Genomic DNA, 23885 nt, shown 5'->3' on the forward strand with positions numbered 1-23885 from the left:
GAGTCACCCCTGCTGTCAGCAGGGAAATCACCACTGACAGCAGAATGTAAACAATCATCCTATTCCCATGGCATCTCTAAATTATCCTCAGTAGAAAGGAGGTTCTAACCCTTTACATCCTGTCCAGGAATTAAAAGAAAAAAAAAAAAGCTTTAGCCAGATACAGTATATATTGTAGGATCACTGCATGGACACTCTCCACTTCTTCTCATAACAGCTGTCTTTAAAAGAAACTTGGCGAAAAACATCCAGCGTTCTCCATGGAACAAGCGCCAATATTGGTCTCCATATTGATTCAAAAAATTTGAGACTAATGTCACCTGACAGAGGAGGACTGGGAACTCTTTGGCCCTTTCATGGTCGGTAGCTCAAGAACGTGAACCATGCAAAGTGTGCCATGGTACTACAGTGATTGGTGGACATGGTAAAAGGGGGTGTGGTAAAAGAGCACACAGGAGGGCGCAATCACCTAGTGCATTACAGGAGGCTTAATATTATTATTATACAAACAGAAAGACAATTGAATAGAGGTGAATAATATATAAGCTTTGTATAACACCCAATAGAATACACCTGGTCTGACACACAATATCCCTATGCTGACAAGCTGACACATTTCGAGGGACGCACCCCCTTCTTCAGAGCTAAACAAACCTGCATATCAAAAGCTATATTTTATATATATGTACATACACTCTCTCCAAAAACCGCCCCTTCCTGTGGGTGGTATATTTTTTAGTGGAGGGAGTATATCTATATATATATATATATATATATATATATATATATATATATATATATATATATATATATATATATATATATATAGCGAATACTATTTTGGTTTGTTTAGCTTTAAAGAAGAGGGTGCATCCCCCTGAAATGCATCAGCTTGCCAGTGTAGTGGTATTGTGTGTCAGGCCATGCAATTCCTGCACTGTATTCTGTTTGGGGTTATACAACACTTATATACTATTCACCTCTGTGAGTATTTAATTGTCTGTATGTTTTTAAACAATAAACCACTGGTAATGCAATAGGCGTTTGCACCGTCCTGTGTGCTCTTTTACAGTTACCTGTATTCACTTCCCCGATCTGAGGAGGGCTGCAACGATGAAGCCTTCCCTAAGGGAGTTCTTTTAATGCTACGGATGGCCTGCTGCACATTGAAATTTCATGGCAGAACTCCAAGTGCTGCAAGTGATTGTGTGTTTTTTTACATGACCTCAAAGAACTGCAAAGGTTGGTTGGTGAGTGGATACTTTCCTCTGGAAAATAATGACATTGTGGGTCTGAATATGGGGCAGACAGATATACTATATAATAAATACCACCGTGTGTTGCTGACTGTAATTCAATTAATCGATATCCAAATGGTAAAATATCTCCGCTCGGGGACAACAGCCAACATATCTTAAAATGGTTCAAACGAAAAGGGAAGGCTAATCGGGACGTACCTCCAAAAGGAGGATCGGCCATATGCAAGTTATAATAAGATAACAAATATTTATTACAAAATAGAGATAAGAAACTGTTTTGTCGATTAATAAAAAGACAAATAGAAAGAAAAAAGAATTGATCTCATTGGGTGACGTCGCCCAATGACAGCAATTCTTTTTTTTCTTTCTATTTGTGTGTTTTATTAATGTACTAGACTGTTTTTTATTTCAATTTTGTAATAAGTATTTAATTTTTTATTATAACTTGCATATGGCCAATCCGCCTTTTGGTACCAGTATAGTCCAGCAATCTTCCTTTGGTTCCCCTCTCCTTTTTGTTTATCTTAAAGTGGTTGTAAAGTGGTTATAATCCCTTACATATATCAGTGAGATGACTGGCCACAGGTGATACACATAGATGAAACAAATCCTCCTACATAAGTTGTGTCTGTTTATCTACAGCTGTCTTTCCCCATGTCCATTCAAAGTGCTGAAATTACACAGGATATATCATCTCTGAAAATCAGGGGGCGGGGAGCTGAAGTTATATCACTGAGGAGAGCTCTGAAAGCTGATTGGAGGGAAAGGACACCCCACTACCCTTCACACAGCACATAGGAACAGAGCTGAGGCTGTCAATCAGCTGGAGGTCTCTCCCCTGTCACCATTTTCCTGTTGGTGTCAGGAAAACTTGTCAGAAGTGACTCCTGCTGATAGAAGAGGGAGGAGACAGTGGACAGAATTGACACTTTGAGCTCTAGAGTGAGACAATTACATGCTTTAGAGGGATATGCTTTGTTAATTTTTCCTGTCTGAGGTTTACAACCACTTTAAGCTACCTGAGGGCTGAATGGGAGAATTAATGGATTTCCCAATCCACACTAAGCCGCACACGTGGCTGTCTGATTGGATGCAGTCACTGTTCCCCTGGTGATTTTGAACGCGACTCCTTCAAATTTTTTTCATGACTTTTTTGGAGCCGAGTGGTACCGACAGGTCTACCTACAGCATGAATTTTGGCTGATTCCACAGGGATTGGCTGAATTTCAAGCGGTGTATAGCCAGCTTTACTTAAACTGGCTATAGATTATTCAAATCTCAGCCAGTTCAGAAGGAACTGGCCAAGATTCGAATCATGAATGGGCAGGCTGAATGACCAAGTTGATCAATCAACTTGGGTACAACCAGACGGATTTGCATGTGATTTTCGCTAGTGGTTAGTAGAGATGGGCTCGGGCGTGTTTGGGATCTTAGTCCCAATCCACCTACCCGATCCCACCAGGAAGCCGACACTGCAAATCGCAGGCAGTGAGACATTTCCCAGTCTGCAGCAGCGCAGACCAGGAAATGTCTCACTGCCTGTGATTGGTGGTGTGCAGTACTGGCTTCCTGGTGGGATTGAACAGGTGGATTGGGACTGGAATCTCGAACACACCCAAGCCCATCTCTAGTGGCTAGTATAGCAACTAGCAATAATCTGCATCTTCTCCCGATGGGGATGGCTTCCCCCACCCTCCCGTAGTTGCAGGAAGAAATTTGCTTTGTGTATGACCTGCTTAACACTGTTCCAGGGGGCAAATACCACCCCTCCCTTAGCCTAGTCATCCCCTGCCAGGTGATTGCATTTGTATATTTCTCTTGAGGGCAGTTGCCAGGTTTACCAGTAGCTGGGTAGTGATAGTCGACTACACTGATTAGGTGAGTCTATCCACAAAACAAGTGAGCTGGAAGCAGTAGGAATCTGCAGCTGTGTGATAACACCACTCAGGAGCCCCGGGGGAGAATATAACCACTGGCTGCAAAATGTAGTCATCATCATTTTTACCCGACATCCCAACAGATATTTGTTTTATCTCAGATGAGTGAGTTTGTGGTTTTTGTATCTGTGATTATAAAAGAAAAGCAGGTACAGTGCACAGCCAGACATCAATCCGATAAAGCGAAAAAAGGAAAAGTCCAGACGGCATGCAGCGACAGGAAAGAACGCATGCACAGCGCTGCAGATCAGTACCAAGCTCCACACAAAGATAACTCATTCTGTAGAAATATGGGTTAATAGATCTGGAGCGTGAAGAGGACTGGAGAACAGCAGTCCAGAGACAATGACACAGACCATAAAGTGGAATCATCCTCTGCACACACCGAGGCAGCTGATCCATTAGACAAAGGATCAATTCACTAGGGAAGGCCGATTCCTACTGAACCTACAGGCCACATTCTCATTACAGTGCAGAAATAAAATGACTAAAGCAACCATTTTGAAGAAAATCAGTTCAGCCAAGGAATTTACTAAGGGAAGAGTAACTAGGGGTGACCCCTGCAAAACCCCCAGGAAGAAGAACAATATACTATCTCGGTACCCAAATATTAACCAAAATATTAAAAATATATACATTTTATTTGTACAAAATTGTTTAAAAAGACATAGATACAGAATGTATAATGGCTGCTGTACGCCTTGGGAGCCTTTCCTTATCATACCTGAGACCTTGAGCGATGGTGTCCTCTAAAGCAATGCTTTGAGATGCATTGCTGCATATGCCTAGGATTTCATACCATTTCACCTGCTAGGTGTCCCTGCAGTTATTCTATTTAAAGCACGTTTCAGCAATTATTGCTACATTGACACACTTACAAGTTTTGCATCCCCATGCCTGCCATGAGGGAACCCCTGTGGCATCCCTACCTTGACTGTCATCTGGGCTCTGGTCTATCTTGGATAATACAATGTATAACACCTGAAGAAGTGTCTTCAGCCACGAAACATGTCGAGGATATACAGTACATTGTGAATCAAATGCCTTCAGCATTTGTCTGAAGCTACTATGTGACCAGTTTGACATGTTTGTATAACTTACTGTGTGTTGAGGTTATCACGAATTGCTGTTGTACTACCAGGGGTATGCAAACTATGGCCCTCCAGATGTTGCAGAACTACAAGTCCCATCAGGCATAGCAAGACTCTGACAGCCACAAGCATAACACCCAGAGGCAGAGGCATGATGGGATTTGTAGTTTTGCAAAAGCTGGAGGGCCACAGTTTGCATATCCCTGTACTATACATTCTGTATCTTTGACTTTTTAAACAATTTTGTACAAATAAAATGTATATATTTTTAATATTTTTATTTATTAATTGGGTACCAAGGTAGTCTATTGTTCTTCCTACTGGGGGTTTTGTAGGGGTCACCCCTAGTTACTCTTCCCTTTTATGCAATTTAGGATGATAGTACACCTATAATCTTCTAAATGTGCACACGCATAGAGGCTTACATGCTGCTTAAGGAAATTACGAAGATTTTCCACCATATCGTAATGTAAGAATTCCCACACTATCACGAAGAACAACGTTCTCTTGACAAAACACTGGAGGCATTCTGTAATAACGGCGGGCGTAAAGCTACTTTTACACTAGCGCAACTCCAAAATTGCACTATTTCCAGTGTGACTTTGGAGAGCTACTTTGCTCCAACTTTACACTCTCTGGATCAAAGTCGCATCAAAGTAGCGCAGCCACCTTTTCAAAGTTGCTATGACTAATATGCACCGATTTGAATGAGTGCCATTGAAAAGAATGGGCTGCGACTTGTCATGCGACTTTGATGTCCAATGACGCATGAGAGTGTAAATGGAGCCTAAAAACCAAATATTGGTTATTTCCAAAATATAAAAAGCCAGCAATGGTCTTTTTTTTTTGTTTGTTTACAGATTACCCCCCTGCTTTGCTTCAGCCTTGTGTAATGGTAAGAGGCCAGTTAATCCCACTCCAATAACAGTTGCCTAAGGTGTGCAGGACGATGGCACCCACAGATTCTGCTCAACTGCCCTCCATGTCTTAAAGTACACCTGTCAAGAGCGAAATACAGAGGCTGTCACTGCGGACCTCCTTCTAAAAAATGTTAGCTGCCTGGCTGTTAAAGTGACCCTCAAGCAATAGGTCAGAACAACAACCAGGCCACTGGTATTTTCAGAAAGAAAGATCAGCAATGGCTGCCCCCAAGTTTCCTTCATGAGAGATTTCCTTTAAGAAGCATTCATTTAAAAAAGCTTCTCAGGTTCTGTAGTACACAAAAACGCAAGCAGTACACTCCATGCCTTTACATTTCACATTTCCTGGCTTTAAAGGGACACTATCACCTTCTACAATACAATTATGTATAAGAACTAGAGTCTGAGGTCTGTGTGCAGGATAGAACTGCGAGCTGGTGAAATTTTGCACCCCCGGCCTCCCTATGCATTTCATTTCATGTTCATTTATTTTATAGTATTTGCCCTAATGTAATAATGCAGCAAAAGCATGTGAGGAGATTCTAGATCATCCCAGCTTTGCTGGTGTCTGTAGCAGTTTCATACTTTCAAGGTGCAAAACAAGAACATTTTTTCTGCTCCTTACATGATTTTGTTAGAACTGGGGCAAGTACTAAAGTAAAACCTGAGGGGTTGCGGGGATGCGGGAACTTAACGGGGATGTGGAACTTTGTGTAGCAGAGTGCTGGAGCTCACAGGAGGAAGTGCAGAACTTCTGGAGTATCATTAATGCTTGTCTTTTCCAATAAGAGGACTGCCTATTATTTTTAGGTGTTTCCCCAAACATTGATTATTTTTAATCCTCATGCTGCTAACATTAGTAAATAGATAGGAAAGTATATCATTTTTACTTTTTGTTTTACATTTATTCAGTTACTTCCTGTCTACGCAAATGATGTCATACATCCCAGGAGTCTTCAGGAGGGGAGGAGAGGATGAAGGGTTTTCTCAGGTAAGCACGCTCTCCTGCCTGCTTGAGCTACGGGCAGATGGATTGCAGGAAGTAAATGCTACATGAATCATTTGCCCTTACTCAAAATGGCCACGGCCAGAAATGCTAGTGGGGTGTTTTTCTCAACAAAATAAAGCATGGAGACATGGATGGATGAGGGAGTTTGCTTTGAATATTAAAAATGATCTAAATGGTGTTTTTGGTGTGTGGTGTTTAGACGCAGTGAAGATCCGCTTTAAGCAGATAAACACCAAGTGCTAACCGTGTCTTTGCTTTCTGCCCAGAGCAACCAATTGGATTCTTCTTTTTATTCTAAAACATTCCAAGAGAACATCTGAGGTTGTGTGGACAAGAACAATCCTCTGCTCGTAGGTTGGTGCCCGATAGCCCGAAAATTTTAAAATAGGAACGGTCTGGCCCCTGCCCAGCCTCTAATGACGCTGGCAGCTCCATATAAAAACACAGAACTGGATTTTGTAAGTAACAGATTTCGATACTCTCTTATTAAATTGCAGCAGGAAGTGAAATCAGCATTTGATATCATAACGCCTAAAAATCTCCTTATATTTTTACATTATTAATCTGTAAATGATAATAAAAGCTTCCTGATATAAGCCAATTATGGTTTCTTTAAGTTCGTGTTCCAATAACTTTCAAGGAAAATTAAAGCGCAACAATAACAAAATAAATGACATAAATGATTCAGTCTGTCTCTAGCGTTATTACAGTGTTTTTGTTTTTCTGAGTCCCCTTGTTAAATTGGAAGTGTAATTTTTGCATGAAATACCTTCCCTTGCACCCCCATCAACATGCAAATACATTTTTCAATCAAATAAATTTGGTTTTCAAGAAATACCCCTTTTGAAATAGCCAGTGATGTCTTCAATGTGTCTGCCTGCTGATCTTTGCTCTGTTTGTTGGGGGGGGGGGGGGGGGGGTCGGCAGGCTCCAGTAAACATTGCAAGACCCTGTCTTGGATCTTCTTTCAAGAGCGTTATATGTTAGAACACATCCATGGTATCCCTTTAGATATTCCTGCTGCTCCCTGCTGTCTACTGGGTGCTGCAGAGTTTTAGCTGTGAAATCTGCTGATCACGTCTAAAGGGATGCCAAATATGTGTTCTTTCCTATAAGGCTCGGGAACAAAATGACTGATGGCAGAGAAAGCTATGATAGGTGGGCAAGGGCAGTATGGACCAAAAGGATAGGGGATTGATGCATGATTGAAGTTATTCGAATAAGAAACAAAGGCAAGCTTAAGATAGCTGCTTCGGCTTTTACAGGTTATATTGTGTATATACAAGTTTGCAGGGAATTGAGAGAGGTCTATTTAAACACAAGAGAGGATCTGCTACAAGTGTAGGGAAAGAAAGTGAGGCTGGAGTTCAGCTTTAACAGTTTTATTAAGGCCCCTTTCACACGTCTCCGTTCCGTCGGCAGAGCCGTTCTGCTCAGCAGGGGATCGATCCCCGCTGAGCAGGCGGATGACAGCTACGTCTCTGCTCTGTGTGCGGAGACGGAGGTGTCAGATCCCCGCTCTCCTCTATGGGGGAATCGGATGAGAACGGACCGCCTGTCCGTTCTCATCCGATTCGCCAGACAAATGGAAAATAGGGTTTGCATCCGTCCGGATTTGACGGACAGGATCGGATCGGATGTCAGCGGACATGTCTTCGCTGACATCCGCTGCCCCATAGAGATGCATGGGGCGTCCATTCAGATCCTCCTGAAAAACTGACAGGCGGATCTGAACAGACCGTATGTGTGAAAGAGGCCTAACTGTTGTTCCTGCCAGCAGTTCTATTACTTCAACACTTCCTTGAAAAGCTCCCTAGCAAAAGTGGCAGTCAGAGAAAAGAGGACGAATCATATAACACTGGTGGGGGTGTTTACAATAGTTAGCTTTTATTTATATGCGTTAAGTCTTCTTTCCATAAGAGAAAAACTGCTTCTGTTTAAAGTTTTAGGTGGAGTTATGCTTTAATTTATTTGTTTCTTGCTCAAAGTCCATTTAGAAACTTCATGTCCATTGAAGAATACAATGTCCAGGGTGACAACGCTGCTGTGCAATTGCACTGCAGAATAAACAGTGTTGTCATCCTGTTAAAGGAAGTAGACAAATACCAGCTCTTGTGGTAGGATCAACAGGTAATAAATATACCGTATCTTAGTGGATGGAAACAGAAAAACAAAAAAAGAGAAAGGCTTCTGTGTTAATGCCACTGACAAACTGCATCAGGTATAAAATTAGATGATTTGATTTTGCCCATAGATTCATTTTAACAACTTGTATAACTACCCCTTGGCAGCCATACTGGGAGGAGTTGGTGTGAGTTATAGTTCCTAAAGAATTGGAAAGGCCTAGGTCTTAAATGGGTGATACTGTCCCTTTATTTGACAAAAGCAGAAGGCGAAGTATCAATCCAAAATCAGCTTTCATGGACTGCTACCAACTGCTGAAATCGGATTTCTGACTGGATGCAATAAGTAATCGTCGACCACTACAAAAAGTTTTGTGTTTTTGAAATAAACAGAGAATACTAGCTTGACCATATATTAGGAGTCAACTTGTGCACTGCTAGTTTTGTTGTAAAAAGGCCCTTTCATGCAAAAACCCCTCATTAAAGTGTATCCTAGTGCATATGAAAAAAAGGATCTGGAAAAGCCCACAGAGGTTATGGCAAAGGTTTAGAAGCTGCATAACACTAAAGAGTACAAAGTAGACATATAGCCTAACTAAGCAGCTGAGATCCAATGTGTAGGCCTAAGAAGTGTGGTCATGCTACAAGGTGTGAGGGAAAAGTGCCAGTGAGAACAGGGGGGCGACAGTGAGGAAATTAAGCAATGCAACTCTTACCAGTCTCTGCTGCTCCAGGAGGAGATCTGCTTCTTCCTTCTCCTTTTTGTACAAAATTTCCATTTCCTGAAGCCTGCAGGAAAAGATAAGAGAAAAATGCCATCAGCTACAACAGTCCTAAGAATGCCCTAAAACATGTGTCAAACATAGGGCCTGTGGGACGAACGCGACCCTCCAGGCCATTTCATGTGGCCTTCCTACCTCGCCTTCAAGCTGCCGCATCCCCCTTCTCCCTCCTCTCCACCCCCACCTTGTCTCAGCAGTCAGCAGCAGAGAGGAGGACAGAACTCCTCCTTCAGATCCTGCCCTTATCCATGCAGCCACGGAGAGGCTCGCCTCTGCCCCCCTTCTCAGCAGTCAGCAGCAGAGAGGACAAAACTCCTTCTACAAATCCTGTACCTCTCCGTGCAGCCGCAGCAGCACTCATCTCATCCCCCATTCTCAGCATTCAGCAGTTTCCGTCAGGTAACTCCAGCCTCCTCCAGACCCTGCACTTTCTGCTTCCCTGCTCCGCCCTCAGCTTCTTCCTTGCAGCAGCACAAGATAAGGGAGGCGCACACTGATGTAAGATAGAGTGGGAGACTCTTGACTTCTTATGGTGGGGGGCTCTTGAAAGCTGCTGTAAGGGGGATGGGGTGCTCTGGACATCTAGTCTTACAAATACAACTGGCCCTTTGAGGGCAACCATAATGCTGATGTGGCCTCAGATGAAACAGAGTTTGACACCCCTGCCCTAGAGGCAGCCATACACAGAGGAATCTTAAGCTGGCCATTTTTAACCTGTTGCTGCCTGAAAGACACATATGTACAGTGACAAAAGGGTGGGCTATAACTCCCACACACTGCACATATGCACTATTGGCCGGCTGACGTTTCTTTTCTGGGAGCGTGGTCACTGCGTGCTCCCAGCACAGAGGTTGAACTGTCAAAGACAGCTCTTGGTCCCCACTAATAAGCAGTAGCCAGTGGGACCAGCTCATGATTACAGTGGTCACATGATCACCCCCGAGGCGTACAGTCTCTATTTAAAAGGGACGGGGGGCTGGGCAGAAAGGGGTCAACATGCTCAGTTAAATATAATAATAAGTACACAATTTAAATACCAAATATAAGTCCTATAGAGCATCTAAGAAGACTGATGTTCAGGAAAGTTTATTTAAAAATGAAATCCGATTGGTTGTGTGTATTATGCTCTTTCCTTATTGCACAAGCCATAGAGAGTAGAATAAGGGTAATAATAGCTTGGGGCACTAAAGAGCATGTACCTTTTCTCCATCTCCTGTTTCATATCAATGCCCTGTTTCTCCAAGAGTTCACGCTGGGCAAATGTCCAATCTACAGGCTCCGAGGGCGTCTCTGCTGATGGCGTCTTCTCCCTCTCTGCCCTAGCCTGCTCGGGGTGGTTGAAACGGAAAACGTGGTTCTTACCCATAATGATTCGGTTCCCTGTAAGAATGAGATGGAAGGAGGATTAAAGTCAGTGAGGCGACCATTTCGGAGGCTGAAGTAACATACAGTGAAAAATTTCCTACTTACCGGAACGCAGCTGTACAGGAAGAACAACCCGCTTTCCATTAACGTAAGTCTCTGAATGCTCACATGGCTCTAATGTGACGACAACTAAGGGAATGAAGAGATAAGTAACAGCTGCTGAAGGAGTATTTTCTTTGGATTCCCAAATGCAATAAAAGTACATTTGGTATGGATGAACTCAAAGCATAAAATAATTTGTTTCAAAACTGAACAATATGAAGAAAAGTTGTGTTAAAGTTGTTGTAAACCCTTACATATACCCAGTGAAGGGACCATCTTCAGGTGATAAATAGGAGATGAAACAAATCCTCCTACACAAGTTGTACCTGTTTATCTATAGCATTATATTCTCTACATCTGTTCAAGGTGCTGAATTTAAAAGCTTGTCTGAGAGTTAAGAAAAAAGGGGACGGAGAGCTGAAGTCACACTCTGCAGAGCTCAGTGAGGCGAGCTCTGAGAGCTGATTGGAGGGAAGAGACACCCCCCCCCTCCACACAGCTCACAGGAACAAAGCTGAGGCTGTCAATCTGCTGGAGGTCCCTCCTCTGTCACCATTCTTCTCTTGGGGTCAGGAAAACTTGTAAGAAGTGACTCATGCTGATAGCAGAGGAATGAAGCAGCAGACAGAAATTACTCTCAGTGCTTTTAATTGAGACAGGTACACACTATAGAGGGATATGCTTTGTTCATATTTCATGTCTGAGGTTTACAACCACTTTAACTGTGCAGTCATTTGACACCTCAGCCTGTCCCACTACAGTACAACATTTGTTTGAATCCTTTACCTTCTCCATTTGGCATCCTCTCACTGCGGAATATACAATGTTTTTCTTTAATATGGGCACCGCTTAGCACAATATCCTGGCGCCTCTCTGCATCTGCCTGACCAACCCTGGTGAAACAAGAAGGCAGAGGTTATGTCAAGCAGTAACAGTGAAGCAAAAACCGAGGTGTGCAATTACATACTATGTTGGCTTACCTGGTGATACCATCTTTGATGTAATACAAAAGGCACTCCGACATGAGAGGATCTTCATTAAGGTTAACGAGGTGAGGAGTCTGCAAAATAGAGTGTAGTCATTAACATAAATCTTCCACGTTTCGAATGAAAAACCCGCCTGCGGCCGCCAACGACAGTTCTGGGGCCAAAATCTACAGCACAGGTTTACAACAGAACACATAAAAGTCCAACTCATAAGACTATGCAATCCACTCCAACCAATAAAAAATGAGACTTCCCTGTAAAACTTCAAGCTGAATTCCAGACAAATAACTAGTTACACAATTTAAATATATGTATAGGAACCCTTTTACTCGATAAAAGGATCTTTAAATCTGTGCAGCTAATTTTGTGATTCAGGTCCCTGATCTCCTCTGCAGCAAAAGTACTACAGTAGAACCCAGGCACACTCTTGGCTTGCTGACTAGCCAATCAAAGGAAAGCAGCACAGGTATGAGGTCATCCCTCTGCTCACTCCAGTTATCATGTTCACTATGAGCAAGGCCGGATTAAACTCTGTGGGGGCCCCTAGGCAGTCAAAACCTTAGGGCCCCCCTTGCTGGTTTCTGGAGGTTTCTCATGGGCGCACTCTGGTGGGATAATATTAAACTAAGCAGTGTGCACGTCAGCCTCTAGATGGAGAAGAAGATGGGGGAGTCGGTTCCCCCGAAACGCGTTGGCTTTAATATTTTCGGCTACCAATAAAACAACTATCTTTTAAATCAAAGTGGGATTCTTATTGCTGATTTTGGGCGCTCCTCTAACTGACTACCTCTAGATGGAGATGACCATGACTAATGTACATTACACGTACGTAGGCCGCGCCAAAATGTTTTACAAAATGACAGCCGTAAAAAGATCTAAAGCTTTTAAGAGGCAAACTGTAATGTGAACCTGATGTCTATCGTTTATGGACTTTAAAAAGACAAGCATGGGTTTTCTTTTTTTTTTAATAATTGTACTTACCTAGGTGGATGCAGCATCGGTCCAATGCTGCATCTGTCCCCCAACACCTCTAACACTGAGAAGCGAACGATCTAACACTGCAGATCGCTCGGTTCTCACAGCTCCCCAAGCAGAAAGCTGATGACTGTCAGTCAGCAACTCTCTGCTCTGCCCCTCTGTGCTCACTGAAATGATGTGCTGTGGAGGGGGTGGGAGCAGCCGGCTCAGGCTCTCAGCGGCTCTGTGATGTCAGCAGACAGCAGACTTTAACCCGCTGTCTGCTGAAAATGGGTCAGAACAAACTGCACTCCTGTAATCCACAGGAGAAGTACAACCAAACGGGCTTTGGCTGTACTTCTCCTTCAAGTTGTTATTGGGTACATTACATTAATACAAGATTTTCTCTATAGAGTCTTTAATGTAAAATTTTTTGTTTGAGTGAATTCATTTTTTTTTATATCTTTTGTAAACAATTTAAGAAAGCTTCATTGTAATTTTCTTTGAAGATCAAATCAATATTATTTTAATCTGCTGTTGTGGGACCCTTAGCCCCGGTTCACACTTGTGCGTGTGCGGGGTTCGCATGTAATATCGGAGCGCACTGCTCCGACATTACATGCGATCGGCTGTGCGGTGCGAGTTTAGCCATACACTTTGTATGGCTAAATTCGCACCGCAGCCGCTCCAAACATGCACAGGGACCCTTTTTTCTAGCCGCATCAGGATCGCACAGCGGTTCACACTTGTGCGATCCGATCCTGTGCGAACTGCACGATCGCACTGCGATATGCAATCAAAATTGACACCCCCAGCGTATCGCATATGGCAGTGTGAACTGCCGGGGGTGCGTGTGCGATGCGGGAACAGGCTGCGGATTCGCAGCCTTCCCGCACTCGCATAAATGTGAATCGAGGCTTAAACAGAGTGGGGCCTGTTACCTATTCGGTAATCCGGCACTGACTGAGCATATGTGCACTGGCCTCAATTTGTTACTGTATTTTAATCTGCTAGTACATCTAACACTCCCCTCCCGCTGCTGTCCAAAGGTGCCCCAATGTTCTCCTTTATCCAGAGTGGGGGCGCTTGCTCTAATACAGGAGGTACGTAACTGGCCGGATCACCAGGGGAAAAAAAAGCATAAAGAAAGAAAACAAATGCAGCAACCACATCTAATGATTGATAAACTGTAATATATTACATTTTTGGTTTGGGGTTTAATACTACTTTCAAGTAAAATTTACAGACAAAAAATGTAAAGCTACTAAAAATACAATTTCTCTTGAATAAATACAAATATATATATATATATATATATATATATATATATATATATATATATATATACAAAGACAACTATGATATAACACAGACCTTTGGCACAGAGGGGATGATTGTTTCACTCACAGACACAGATCAGAACCCCCTCATACAATGACACCCCCCTTAAACAATTCAGTTCTTCTCTAACAAGACAATCTAATTCATAGCACAAACCTTCTTTGGGGAAAAGACCCCATTAGAGTCAGCGAACAGATCACATGGACTGGGTGATAAGATCTGTGTGACCAGGAAGTAGAGAGCGATGATTGGTTGATGAAATGAGAGCGATGATCAACAGATGAAATGAAAAGCATGATAATAGTGAGCCGACCCACACAGCTCTAGAGAAGACAGAATTTCCTGTGCAATGTTATATTCTGGACTATACAAAACAGTAAGGTATAGGGTTCGGAGCAGTCAATTCATGCTAGGACTTGTAGTTCTGAAAACGTTTGAAGGTTACTAGCTGTCAAACTCTCTAGCCATTGATCAGAATTGTTCCATGCTTTTTTCTGAGACTCATCCAGAACTTGCTGCTGGCTCATTGGCTCAATACACAATAAACACATACCACAGGGTCTGGTTAGGTGTTATGCTGCATTTCTATTTATCTGGCCCGCTGAGATGGGGCTTAAAATGGACTAGTGGCCAGGCTATGGACATTCAAGCAATTACATAATCTTAATAAACAATAAATGGGCTTTAAAGGCTAAACCAGCCTTTATAAAAATAATAAATGCACAAATTCTTGCAGGAAAAAAAAAAAGGTGCAATTTTATTTTTGCATAGGAGCCTGCAAGACTGCACCCACAATGAATAGATCACAGGTGCAATGCCAGATTCCTGTAGGCTCTTCCTCCAGCTCCCTGTCCATACCAAGGTACAGACTTTCAGTTAGACAGCCAGAGGAAGTGTCAACAGACTAACAGCAGTGGTCACTGCGCCCAAGTTCCATTGAGAGCTACAAGTCCATCTGCCATTTACAGATCTCTGTGAATTAATGGCATGTTTATGCAGTCCGGGCCCTGCACAGTCAAACCTATTTTAAAAGTGAGAGCTGCTAAGGGAGAGAACATGGAGTTAGCTTTTAAAATAATCCCTTGCTCACCTATGTAGCTGTAGTCACTGTGGAGAAATTCATCTTAAATTTACATAATTGAAGTTGAGCTCTGGTTAGCTTCTCAACATCTCACCTTCTAATGTAAACATCTGTTCTGCATTTATATTAGAAGGCTCGTATTCTGACAAATCAATACTGTGAGAGGGGGCAGGGAGAGAAGAGCTGTTTGGAGCAGAGAGATGAGCTGAAATGATCTTTCTGCTGTGAACTTTGAAGATAAATTGCTCTAGAGCACGTGTCAAACACAAGGAACGTGGCCAAATCTGGCCCTCCAGGCCAATTCATAGGGCCCTCTCAACCCTTCTGCAGCACTCCCTTCATCTCCACCATCAACTTGTCTCAGGATTCGGCAGTGGAGAGGAGGACAGAATGCCTCCTGCAGATCCTGCGCCTCTCTGTGAAGCCACGGCAGCCCCTCATCTCTGCCTCCCCTAGTCTTAGCATTCAGCAGACTCAGGCAGCTGACTCGAGCCCTCCTCTGGTCCTCCTCCAGACCTTACACTTTTTGCTTCCCAGCTCTTACCCCAGCTTCTTGCAGGAAGCAGGTAAGTGGGGTGCACTGTGAAGTAAAGGATGGTTGGGGACTCTTGACTTTTGATGGTGGGGGGCTCTTGACATCTGATGTAAGAGGGGATGGGGTGCTCTGGACATTTAGTCTTTCAGATACAACCAGCCCTTTGTGGAAAACCATAATGCTGATGCAGCCTGCGATGAAATTGAGTTTGACACCCCCTGCTCTAGAGTATCTGCACCTACAAAGGTCAGTGTGGTCTTGCTTTAAAAGAGAAGTTCAGAAATGGAAAAAAACGAAAATACATACTCACCTAGAGGGATGTAGCATCGATCCATCTTCGCCTCTAAGACAGAGAACTGCGTGATCAAAGACCGTTGATTGCTCAGTTCTCGGTCTTCACTGAGCAGAGCTGGTGACTGTCAGTTACCAGCAGTCTGCTCTGCCCCTCCAGCGCTCACTGGGGAGCCACACTGGGAGGGGGCTGGAGAGGCTGGCTCAGGCTCTCAGCTGAGTCCTGAGACGCTGAGCTAACTGCTGGTCAGGGATCTGGGTGCATCTTGACATTAAATTCTGGATCTCTCCAAAGCCAGGACTGATTAAGTGATGTCAGCCGACAGCAGACTTTAGTCTACTATCGGCTGAAAACGGTTCACAGGAGTGCAGATCTAAGTGCACTGCTGCGATTCCCAAGAGAAGTACAGCCAAAAAAACTTTGGCCATATTTCACCTTTAAAGCCCATTTACTGCTTGCTAAGAACCTGTACAGTAAATACTTTAATGTTCCTAGATTGGCCACTGGTTCACTTTAATGCAAATCAAGCATAAAAAAATACCAGGATTTCAACACAGACGATTCTGAATCTTATCCATGGGCGCATGACTGCTCCACGAAATAATCAAAGCTAGTCCAGCTATTAGAGAACCACAAGTCCCAGCATGTCATGACACCTTCTAATCTAGACGGATAAACTTCCCTACTAGACAGAACATGGGAACATACAGGATTCTAAAAGGGACACTAACAAAATGCCAATGAACGACAAATTCAACTAAATTTAGGGAGATATCTAAACAAAATTTCCATAATTACAGGGGTGGTCACCCCAAAAATAGTGTTTCAGGTAGATGCTGAAGGACTGAATCCCCAGTGGCTTTTTCTATCTATAGGTTATTCCTGTAATGAGATCTCTAGTACTGAATTCCCAAATTAGACTGGCACTGCACTTGGTATTACCTTGGACTTGCACTTTCTATGCTGGAATATTGTTAAATGGCTCTGATTAGTTATAGGGAGCTATGAAAGCCCAGTGGGAGGGAGATACAAGGGCCAACCAAATTGAACATTTTGGGCAGACTGACTCTCTAAAACTGTACTCCATGAAATATTTGTAATGCACACTTACATTGGTCCAATAAGTATGCAATACTCAAACCTGATGGACTGCTGGGGAAATCACTGTAGTAGTCAGTGCTATCACAGTGATAGCTGCAATCTTCTGAGTCCTGCTCAGGTTCTATGAGAGCCTCTGCCCCACTTTACACTTACCACAGGGGGCACTCGCTCAGCACTGTCACCATTCAATGTCTTGTATTTTTTTCAATTTTTAGGGGAGGTGGAAAGGAAAGACAGTGATATCACAATCTCCACATCATTCAATCAGAGAACACCTTGTATATATTGGAAGAAATACAAGCTGTTCAAAATCACAATCAGTAATACAAAAATATTTGTATTTTCAGTAGTGTGGAATCACCAGGGCTTTCCTTTCTCACTCTTCCTTAAAGCGGGGCTCCACCCACAAGCTCCACTTGTACACACCCTCCCCTGCCATATTTGGCACTTTTTTAGGGGGAGCGGGTACCTGGGTTTGACAGGTACCAGCTCTCACTTCCGGATAAGATCGCTGATCTATGACATTTCCAACCCCTCCTCCTTCCCCCTGCTCCCTTCTGGGACACACACAGGTCGCAGAAGACAGCGGGACCATTCAGAAAGTGCAGTGCAACTCGCACATGGCTCAGTAGGAAACCGGCTGCGAAGCCTGAAGGCTTCACTGCCGGTTTGCCTTATTTACAATCCCGGCGCCTGAACCCGAAGCCGATTGATGAATCAGCTCGGGTGCCTGCATCGCGGGATCCCTGGACAGGTAAGGCTCCATGTACACGGGACGTTGTAAATGGTCGTTTAGGAGCAGTTGGGCATTTTTTTTAGAAGCCCCTGAACCCATCTACATGTTATCTTATCTGTCCATGTACACAGGGTCGTTTACAGTCATTTGCAGGCAGTTGAGTTCAGGGACGTTTTTTGGAACGCAATTATTTGCGTTCGAACCTGTGTTTCCCGGCGTTTGAAACGCAGAAACACGGCTGAACATGACCAAACGTGACCGAACGTGATGAACATACGTTCAGCCACGTTATACGTTTTTTCTGCCTCCATTCAAAATCAATGGTTCCCTATGGGAGATTATTGATTTGAATGGAAGTCGCACTGCAAGTCGGATGCGGCGCGACTTGCACTGTGAGAATCTTAAGGGGGAACTCCACGCCAAAAATGGGAAAAAAAACGGCGTGGGGGTCCCCCCCAGGTTCCAAACCAGGCTCTTTGGGTCCGGCATGGAAATTGAGGGTAGCCCCACCCCGAAAAAACGGCGTGAGGTCCCCCCCCAAAATCCATACCAGACCCTTAGCCGAGCATGCAGCCCGGTAGGGCAGGAAGGGGGAGGGGATGAGCGAGCGCCCCCCCCCCCCCCCCGGACCATACCAGGCCACATGCCCTCAACATGGGGGGGGTGTTGGTGCTTTGGGGCAGGGGGAGCTCTGCACCCCCCACCTCAAAGCACCTTGCCCCCATGTTGATGAGGACAAGAGCCTCATCCCCACAACCCTGGCCGGTGGTTGTGGGGGTCTGCGGGCAGGGGGCTCATCGGAATCTGGAAGCCCCCTTTAACAAGGGGGCCCCCCAGATCCCGGACCCCCTCCCTATGTGAATGGGTATGGGGTACACTGTACCCCTACCCATTCACCCCATAAAAGGCAGTGTGTGTAAATAACGACAGGAGACGTTTTGGAAAGTTTATTAAAAATCTTCATCTGGTCTTCTACGAATTTATGAGCTCAATAAGCAGAATTTAGGGATCTGCTTATTGAGGGTCTGTCTTTTCAGAAAAACAATCATTCAGGCTTTGTTCACACTTTTGCATCACGGGAACATGCACAACATCGCACGCTTTCCTGCAATGGCTTTTAAATGGCTCCCCAAACATCTTTCAAAGCATATTTCAAAATGCATGCGTTTTGATACAATGTAATTTTTAAAATGGGTCAGGCACTTCTTTTGTGCACTTCTCATGTGTAGGACAGCCTATTGAAATATAAAGGGCTGTCCTAAATGCGAAGGCGGGAACGTGCAAAAAGTGTCCATGCTCCATCGCACCTGCAAGATGTGAAAGGAGCCCTAATAGAGATGTATAGGTTTTTTTTGTTTAAGAATCATACTTACCTAGGTGGATGCAGCATCAGTCCGATGCTGCATCTGTCCCCAAGAGCTTTCAACACTGAGGACTAAGCGATCAAACACCGCCGGTGCTCAGTTCTCACAGCTCCCTGTGCAGAGACCTGCAGACTGTCAGTCATCAGCTCTCTGCTCTGCCCCCCTGCACTCACTGGAACACTGGGCTGTGGAGGGGGTGGGAGCGGCTGGCTCAGGCTCTCAGCGGCTTGCTGATAGGCTGAGCCTGGTGCCGGTCCAGGCATGTGGGCAGATGCAGACTTTATTGTCACGATCTTGCCCGAGCCTGGACAGGCTCCATGACATCAGCCGAAAGCGGGCTTCAGCCCCGTCTGCTGAAAATGGATCACAGGAGGGCAGAACCAACTGCGCTCCTGTGATCCACAGAAGTACAGCAGCCAAACGAGCTTTGGCTATACTTCTCCTTTAGGACAGGGGTTGAAACTGGGGGCAATAAAAGGGCCTGTCAATTTTTTTTAATGATGTCAAATTTTGCAACACGATTATTGAAACTTTTCTTTATGTACAATATGGCCAGCTTAGTTTTTTAGCTTTAGGTAGATTCTGGTAAGTAGAATCGCCCATACAGATTGAACAAATAGTTCCCAATATACAAGCTGCATGATACTACTGTGAAACACAGTTAGGATTCATTTTTAATTGTTGCTACTGGTGTAGCTTAAAGAGATCAATATGCTCCATATTTTAGCAGCATTACTGAGCTACAAAAATCTCCTTTGAGGTCCAGCCCATAAGAAGCCAATGAGTAATTCACCTTCCTCAGCATCCACTTACCCAATCTTTGGGGACTTTGCATTGTAGATTTGGGGTTTCTAATCTACACTCTGTATTGATGGATGTATGCTACAGGTCACTACTATCACAATGAAAAGACAGTAATTCATGAGCCACAACCATCTTCTGGTTAATTACAGATACTATGAAAAACAGCTCAGCTCGATAAGTCCTGAAAAATATCAGCACTTTATTGATATCTCCGTCCCTAATGTTTATTAATTAACCATTTACCAGCTAGATGGGTAAAAAAAGATGCCCAAAAGGCATTAGCATTTATCGCTGGCTCATGAATTGAGTTGATGGACAGACCTGATCTGTGGACAGAGAGTCAAAATATTCATCAAAGATCATGGAGGAGATCTGGAGGAGAGGAGAGCATTGACAGCGAAATATATGAAAAGAAAGACAGGACATTAGAGGAAATCTATAGCGGATCAGGGAGGAGAGATTGCTGTGTGGATTGGGAAATGGAGAGGGAGGAAAGGTCACTTCAAGATGTGATAAATGATGCAGTGGACACATTTACTGACGGTAACATAAGACATCACAAAGAAAGTCTTTAAAAAATATAAGAGCATTTTTGTGGTCCAAAACCAAAAGGTAAATGATATGTTAAGTTGTTTTAATGTCAAAAATCATGGATTCTATTTAGCAAGTCTTCAATGTAGTGTCTAAAAAACAAGTATAAAAGGATATACACTAAAGATGCAATGTTTTCTGGTGTTAGATGAAAAAAAAAAAAGCATCCTCAACCTGCCTCTAGATTTTCATGCCAGCCACATCTGTGCTAGCTTAGAGAGCATGCAAATCAAAAGGAATGCTAGAATGCCCTTTTATATATAATATTGCAGCTAAGGCCCCTTTCACTTGGGGATACGTTGTCAGTTTTTCAGGTAGACCTGATCAGAAGGTTCATGCATTTATATGGACACAAGTCCGTCTACACCTGCTACCTCCAGGTCCAATCCGGTCCGCTAAAACAGATGGCAGATGGGATCAGAGGGTAGTTGGGTATAAGCCCCAGTTCACATTAGTGCGATCACAGAGATCGCATGTAATTCGGAGGGCAATGCTCCTAAATTACATGTGATCTCTGTGTGGTGCAAATTTCAGCCATACAGTTTGTATGGCTGAATTCACACTAAACTCGCACATAACCCTTTTTTTTTCCCGCAGCAGAATCGGATCGCATGGTGGTTCACACTAGTGCGATCTGATTCTGTGCGAACTTGCAGATTGCACTGCGATCTCAACTGGGGGTGTAGTTAACTTTTAATTGACACCCCCTGCGTATCGCATATGGCAGTGTGAACTGCCAGGGGTGCGGATGCGATGCGTGAACACGCTGTATATTTGCAGCATTCCGGCATTGCACAAATGTGAACCGGGACTTAATGAAAAGTGAAGGTCGTTATTTCCTAGTTTGAGGAAACACCTATGTGTCATTCTCCCGCTCTGCTCTGATCGGCAGGGGATATGTGAGCTGAAATCCTACTGACTGTCCCATGTAAAAAGGGTCTAATGGGCCATACACACTATACAATTGTCTTTAGATTTTTTCCATTAGATTTACCAAAACCATATAATATGAGGTCAGACCTAAATACTTTCAATTTGTATGCAATCAGGCCGGCCCTTGCACTACATAGAAAAGGTAAATCTAAAGGAAATCTAACAACAAAAGTTGTATAGTGTGTATCCAGCTTAAGAGTCACTGTTATTCACATTACCATACTAGATAAAGGTAGGATACCTTAAAATTTAACATGAAATGACAGATGCAGTAAAGAAAAAAGGTGAGGTGTTGTGATCCCCATCTTAATTTGTTTGAATCAAATAAAGAGGCTAATGTGTTTTTTTAACCACTTGCCGTCTGCTCACGTTGAGTCTACTGCGGCAAAGTGGTTCGTTATCGTCTGACGACGTAGACCTACGTCGTCAGACACTCCCCTTGCTCCCGCTGTATTATGTCAGAGCGGGAGTCGGAACAGGGGAGGAGCAGCGGCGATCGCCGCTGCTCTTCCCCGATCGTCGGGGAATCGAGTGTGGAGAAGTGACAGGCAGGGTTCAGCATAGTTGAACCCTCGATCTGTCCCTGACTCACTCAGTCACCTCCCCCCCCACACGTCAGTAAGCACCAGGCATACATTAACCCCTCCCTCTCCAATAAAATTAACCCCTTCCCTGCCAGTGTCATTTTTACAGTAACAGTGCATATATATAGCACTGATTACTGTAGTAATGTCACTGGTACCCCCAAAAGTGTCAAAAATGTCAGTCAGGGGTCCGATCTGTCCGCCGCAATGTCGCAGTCCCGCAAAAAAAGAAATCGCAGATCGCCGCCATTACGCGGTAAAAAAAAAAAAACACCAAAAATGACAGAAATCTTTCCCTTAGTTAGTAAACGCAATAACTTTTGCACAAACCAATCAAAATACGCTTATTGTGATTTTTTTTACCAAACATAGGTAGCAGAAAACAAATTGGCCAAAAATTTAAAAAAAAATTGATTTTTACATTTTCTTTGGGGGGAATTTCATATAAAAAAATGTGAAAAATATTGTTGTTTTTTCAAAATAAACGCTCTTTTTTTGTTTATAGCGCAAAAAGTAAAAATCGCACAGGTGATCAAATTCCACCAAAAGAAAGCTCTGTTTGTGGGAAAAAAAGGACGTAAATTTCGTTTGGGTACAGCGTCGCACGACCGTGTAATTGTCCGTTAAATTCGCACAATGCCGAATCGCAAAAATGGCCCAGACGTAAGACAGCAAAATCCTCCGGTGGTAAAGTGGTTAATGTGCAATTATTCCTTAAGGGGCACCTGTTTGATTAAAAAAGATATATATAATCCATAGCCTCCTATCAGGTAACAGTTTGTAGTAGCCTTCTGCAGTCAGCAAGATAAAATGTAATTCGACTAGTTGGTGTGAGTTACAGCACACTACTGTTTAAAGTGGTTGTAAAGGCAGAAGGTTTTTTTATCTTAATGCATTCGATGCATTAGGATAAAAAGCCTTCTGTGTGCAGCAGCCCCCCTAATACTTACCCAAGCCCCCTCTCTATCCAGCGATGTCCACGATTGCCTCAGCCGTCCGAGTTTGGCTGAGATACAAAAGTGGCGCCATTGGCTCCTGCTGCTGTCAATCAAACTCAGTTAGCCAATCAGGAGAGAGAGGGGGTTGGGCCGAACAGCACCTCCGTGAATAGATACACGGAGCTGCAGCTGGGCTCAAGTGCCCCCCTAGCAAGCTGCTTGCTGTGGGGGTCTAAATAGGAGGGAGGGGACAGGAGCACCAAAGAGAGACCCCAAAAGGGGAGGATCCAGGCTGCCCTGTGCAAAACCAACTGTGCAGTGTAGGTAAGTGTAACATGTTTGCCATTTTAATAGAAAAAAAAAAGACACAAAACTTTACAATCACTTTAATAAAGCTCTTCAACTTGTATCCACTGACTTGGTACCAAAGCAATAAACCTCCGGTAATCTAGGCTATGATAAACCTATGTCTAAACTGCAAGTCCATTCAAGTCAAAGTGGATCACTGTTTACTAATGAAGCAATCGGCCATGGATTCTTTATTTCAAAGTTCTGCATCACCTACTTGACTCAAGTTCTTCCATAATGAACTGAGAACCTTACCTTTTTCGGAGAGAAGACACCCAATGTTCCTCCATCCTCCCGTATGGCCACACCCATCTCCGCCAGTAACGCCTCCCTGAAATAATTAAAAAAAAAATGAGCACCCCACTCTTAAAGCAAATTAAAAATTGGGGCGTTTGCCATTTTTGTTCAGTTTACTGGAACTGGTACATGGACACATTGGACACCTTTAGATGCCATTGTGGGCTACTTTCTGGTGGGTCCTTGCACTTCTAAAGAGGAATGGGCAGTCTCCTGTCTTTAATTTATCCATTGCTAAATATACTCCAACATGGAGGCTCTTATAGACTAGGTTAGAGTTAGGCTTTGACTGGGCAGTGCGGCTTCCATATATATTTGCAAATGTTGTGCAACTAAAACCTCTGTTTTTAATGCACATTTTTAAACAGTGCAACTTTTGTTTTTTGTTTTCTGTCTAGCTGGTAAGCGT

The 23885-nt window shown here is 43.6% G+C and overlaps 1 protein-coding gene across 16 annotated transcripts in view; it reads right to left on the reverse strand.

Moving 5' to 3' along the window:
- Positions 1-23885, reverse strand: part of KIF1B (kinesin family member 1B) — a gene marked incomplete at its 3' end in the record, with an annotated part of 308482 nt that overhangs the window by 94537 nt on the left and 190060 nt on the right. For all 16 annotated transcript variants that reach the window (XM_082274494.1, XM_082274493.1, XM_082274505.1 and 13 more), the window contains 6 exons: positions 23435-23510; positions 11569-11648; positions 11375-11481; positions 10592-10675; positions 10321-10501; positions 9056-9128 (listed from right to left, as the gene is read on the reverse strand). In XM_082274494.1, the coding sequence (XP_082130620.1) occupies positions 9056-9128; positions 10321-10501; positions 10592-10675; positions 11375-11481; positions 11569-11648; positions 23435-23510 (601 nt within the window). The remainder of the gene's footprint in view (positions 1-9055; positions 9129-10320; positions 10502-10591; positions 10676-11374; positions 11482-11568; positions 11649-23434; positions 23511-23885) is intronic.

Source organism: Pelophylax lessonae, assembly GCF_965119305.1.
Source record: "Pelophylax lessonae genome assembly, chromosome: 12".
NCBI classification, from domain to species: domain Eukaryota; kingdom Metazoa; phylum Chordata; class Amphibia; order Anura; family Ranidae; genus Pelophylax; species Pelophylax lessonae.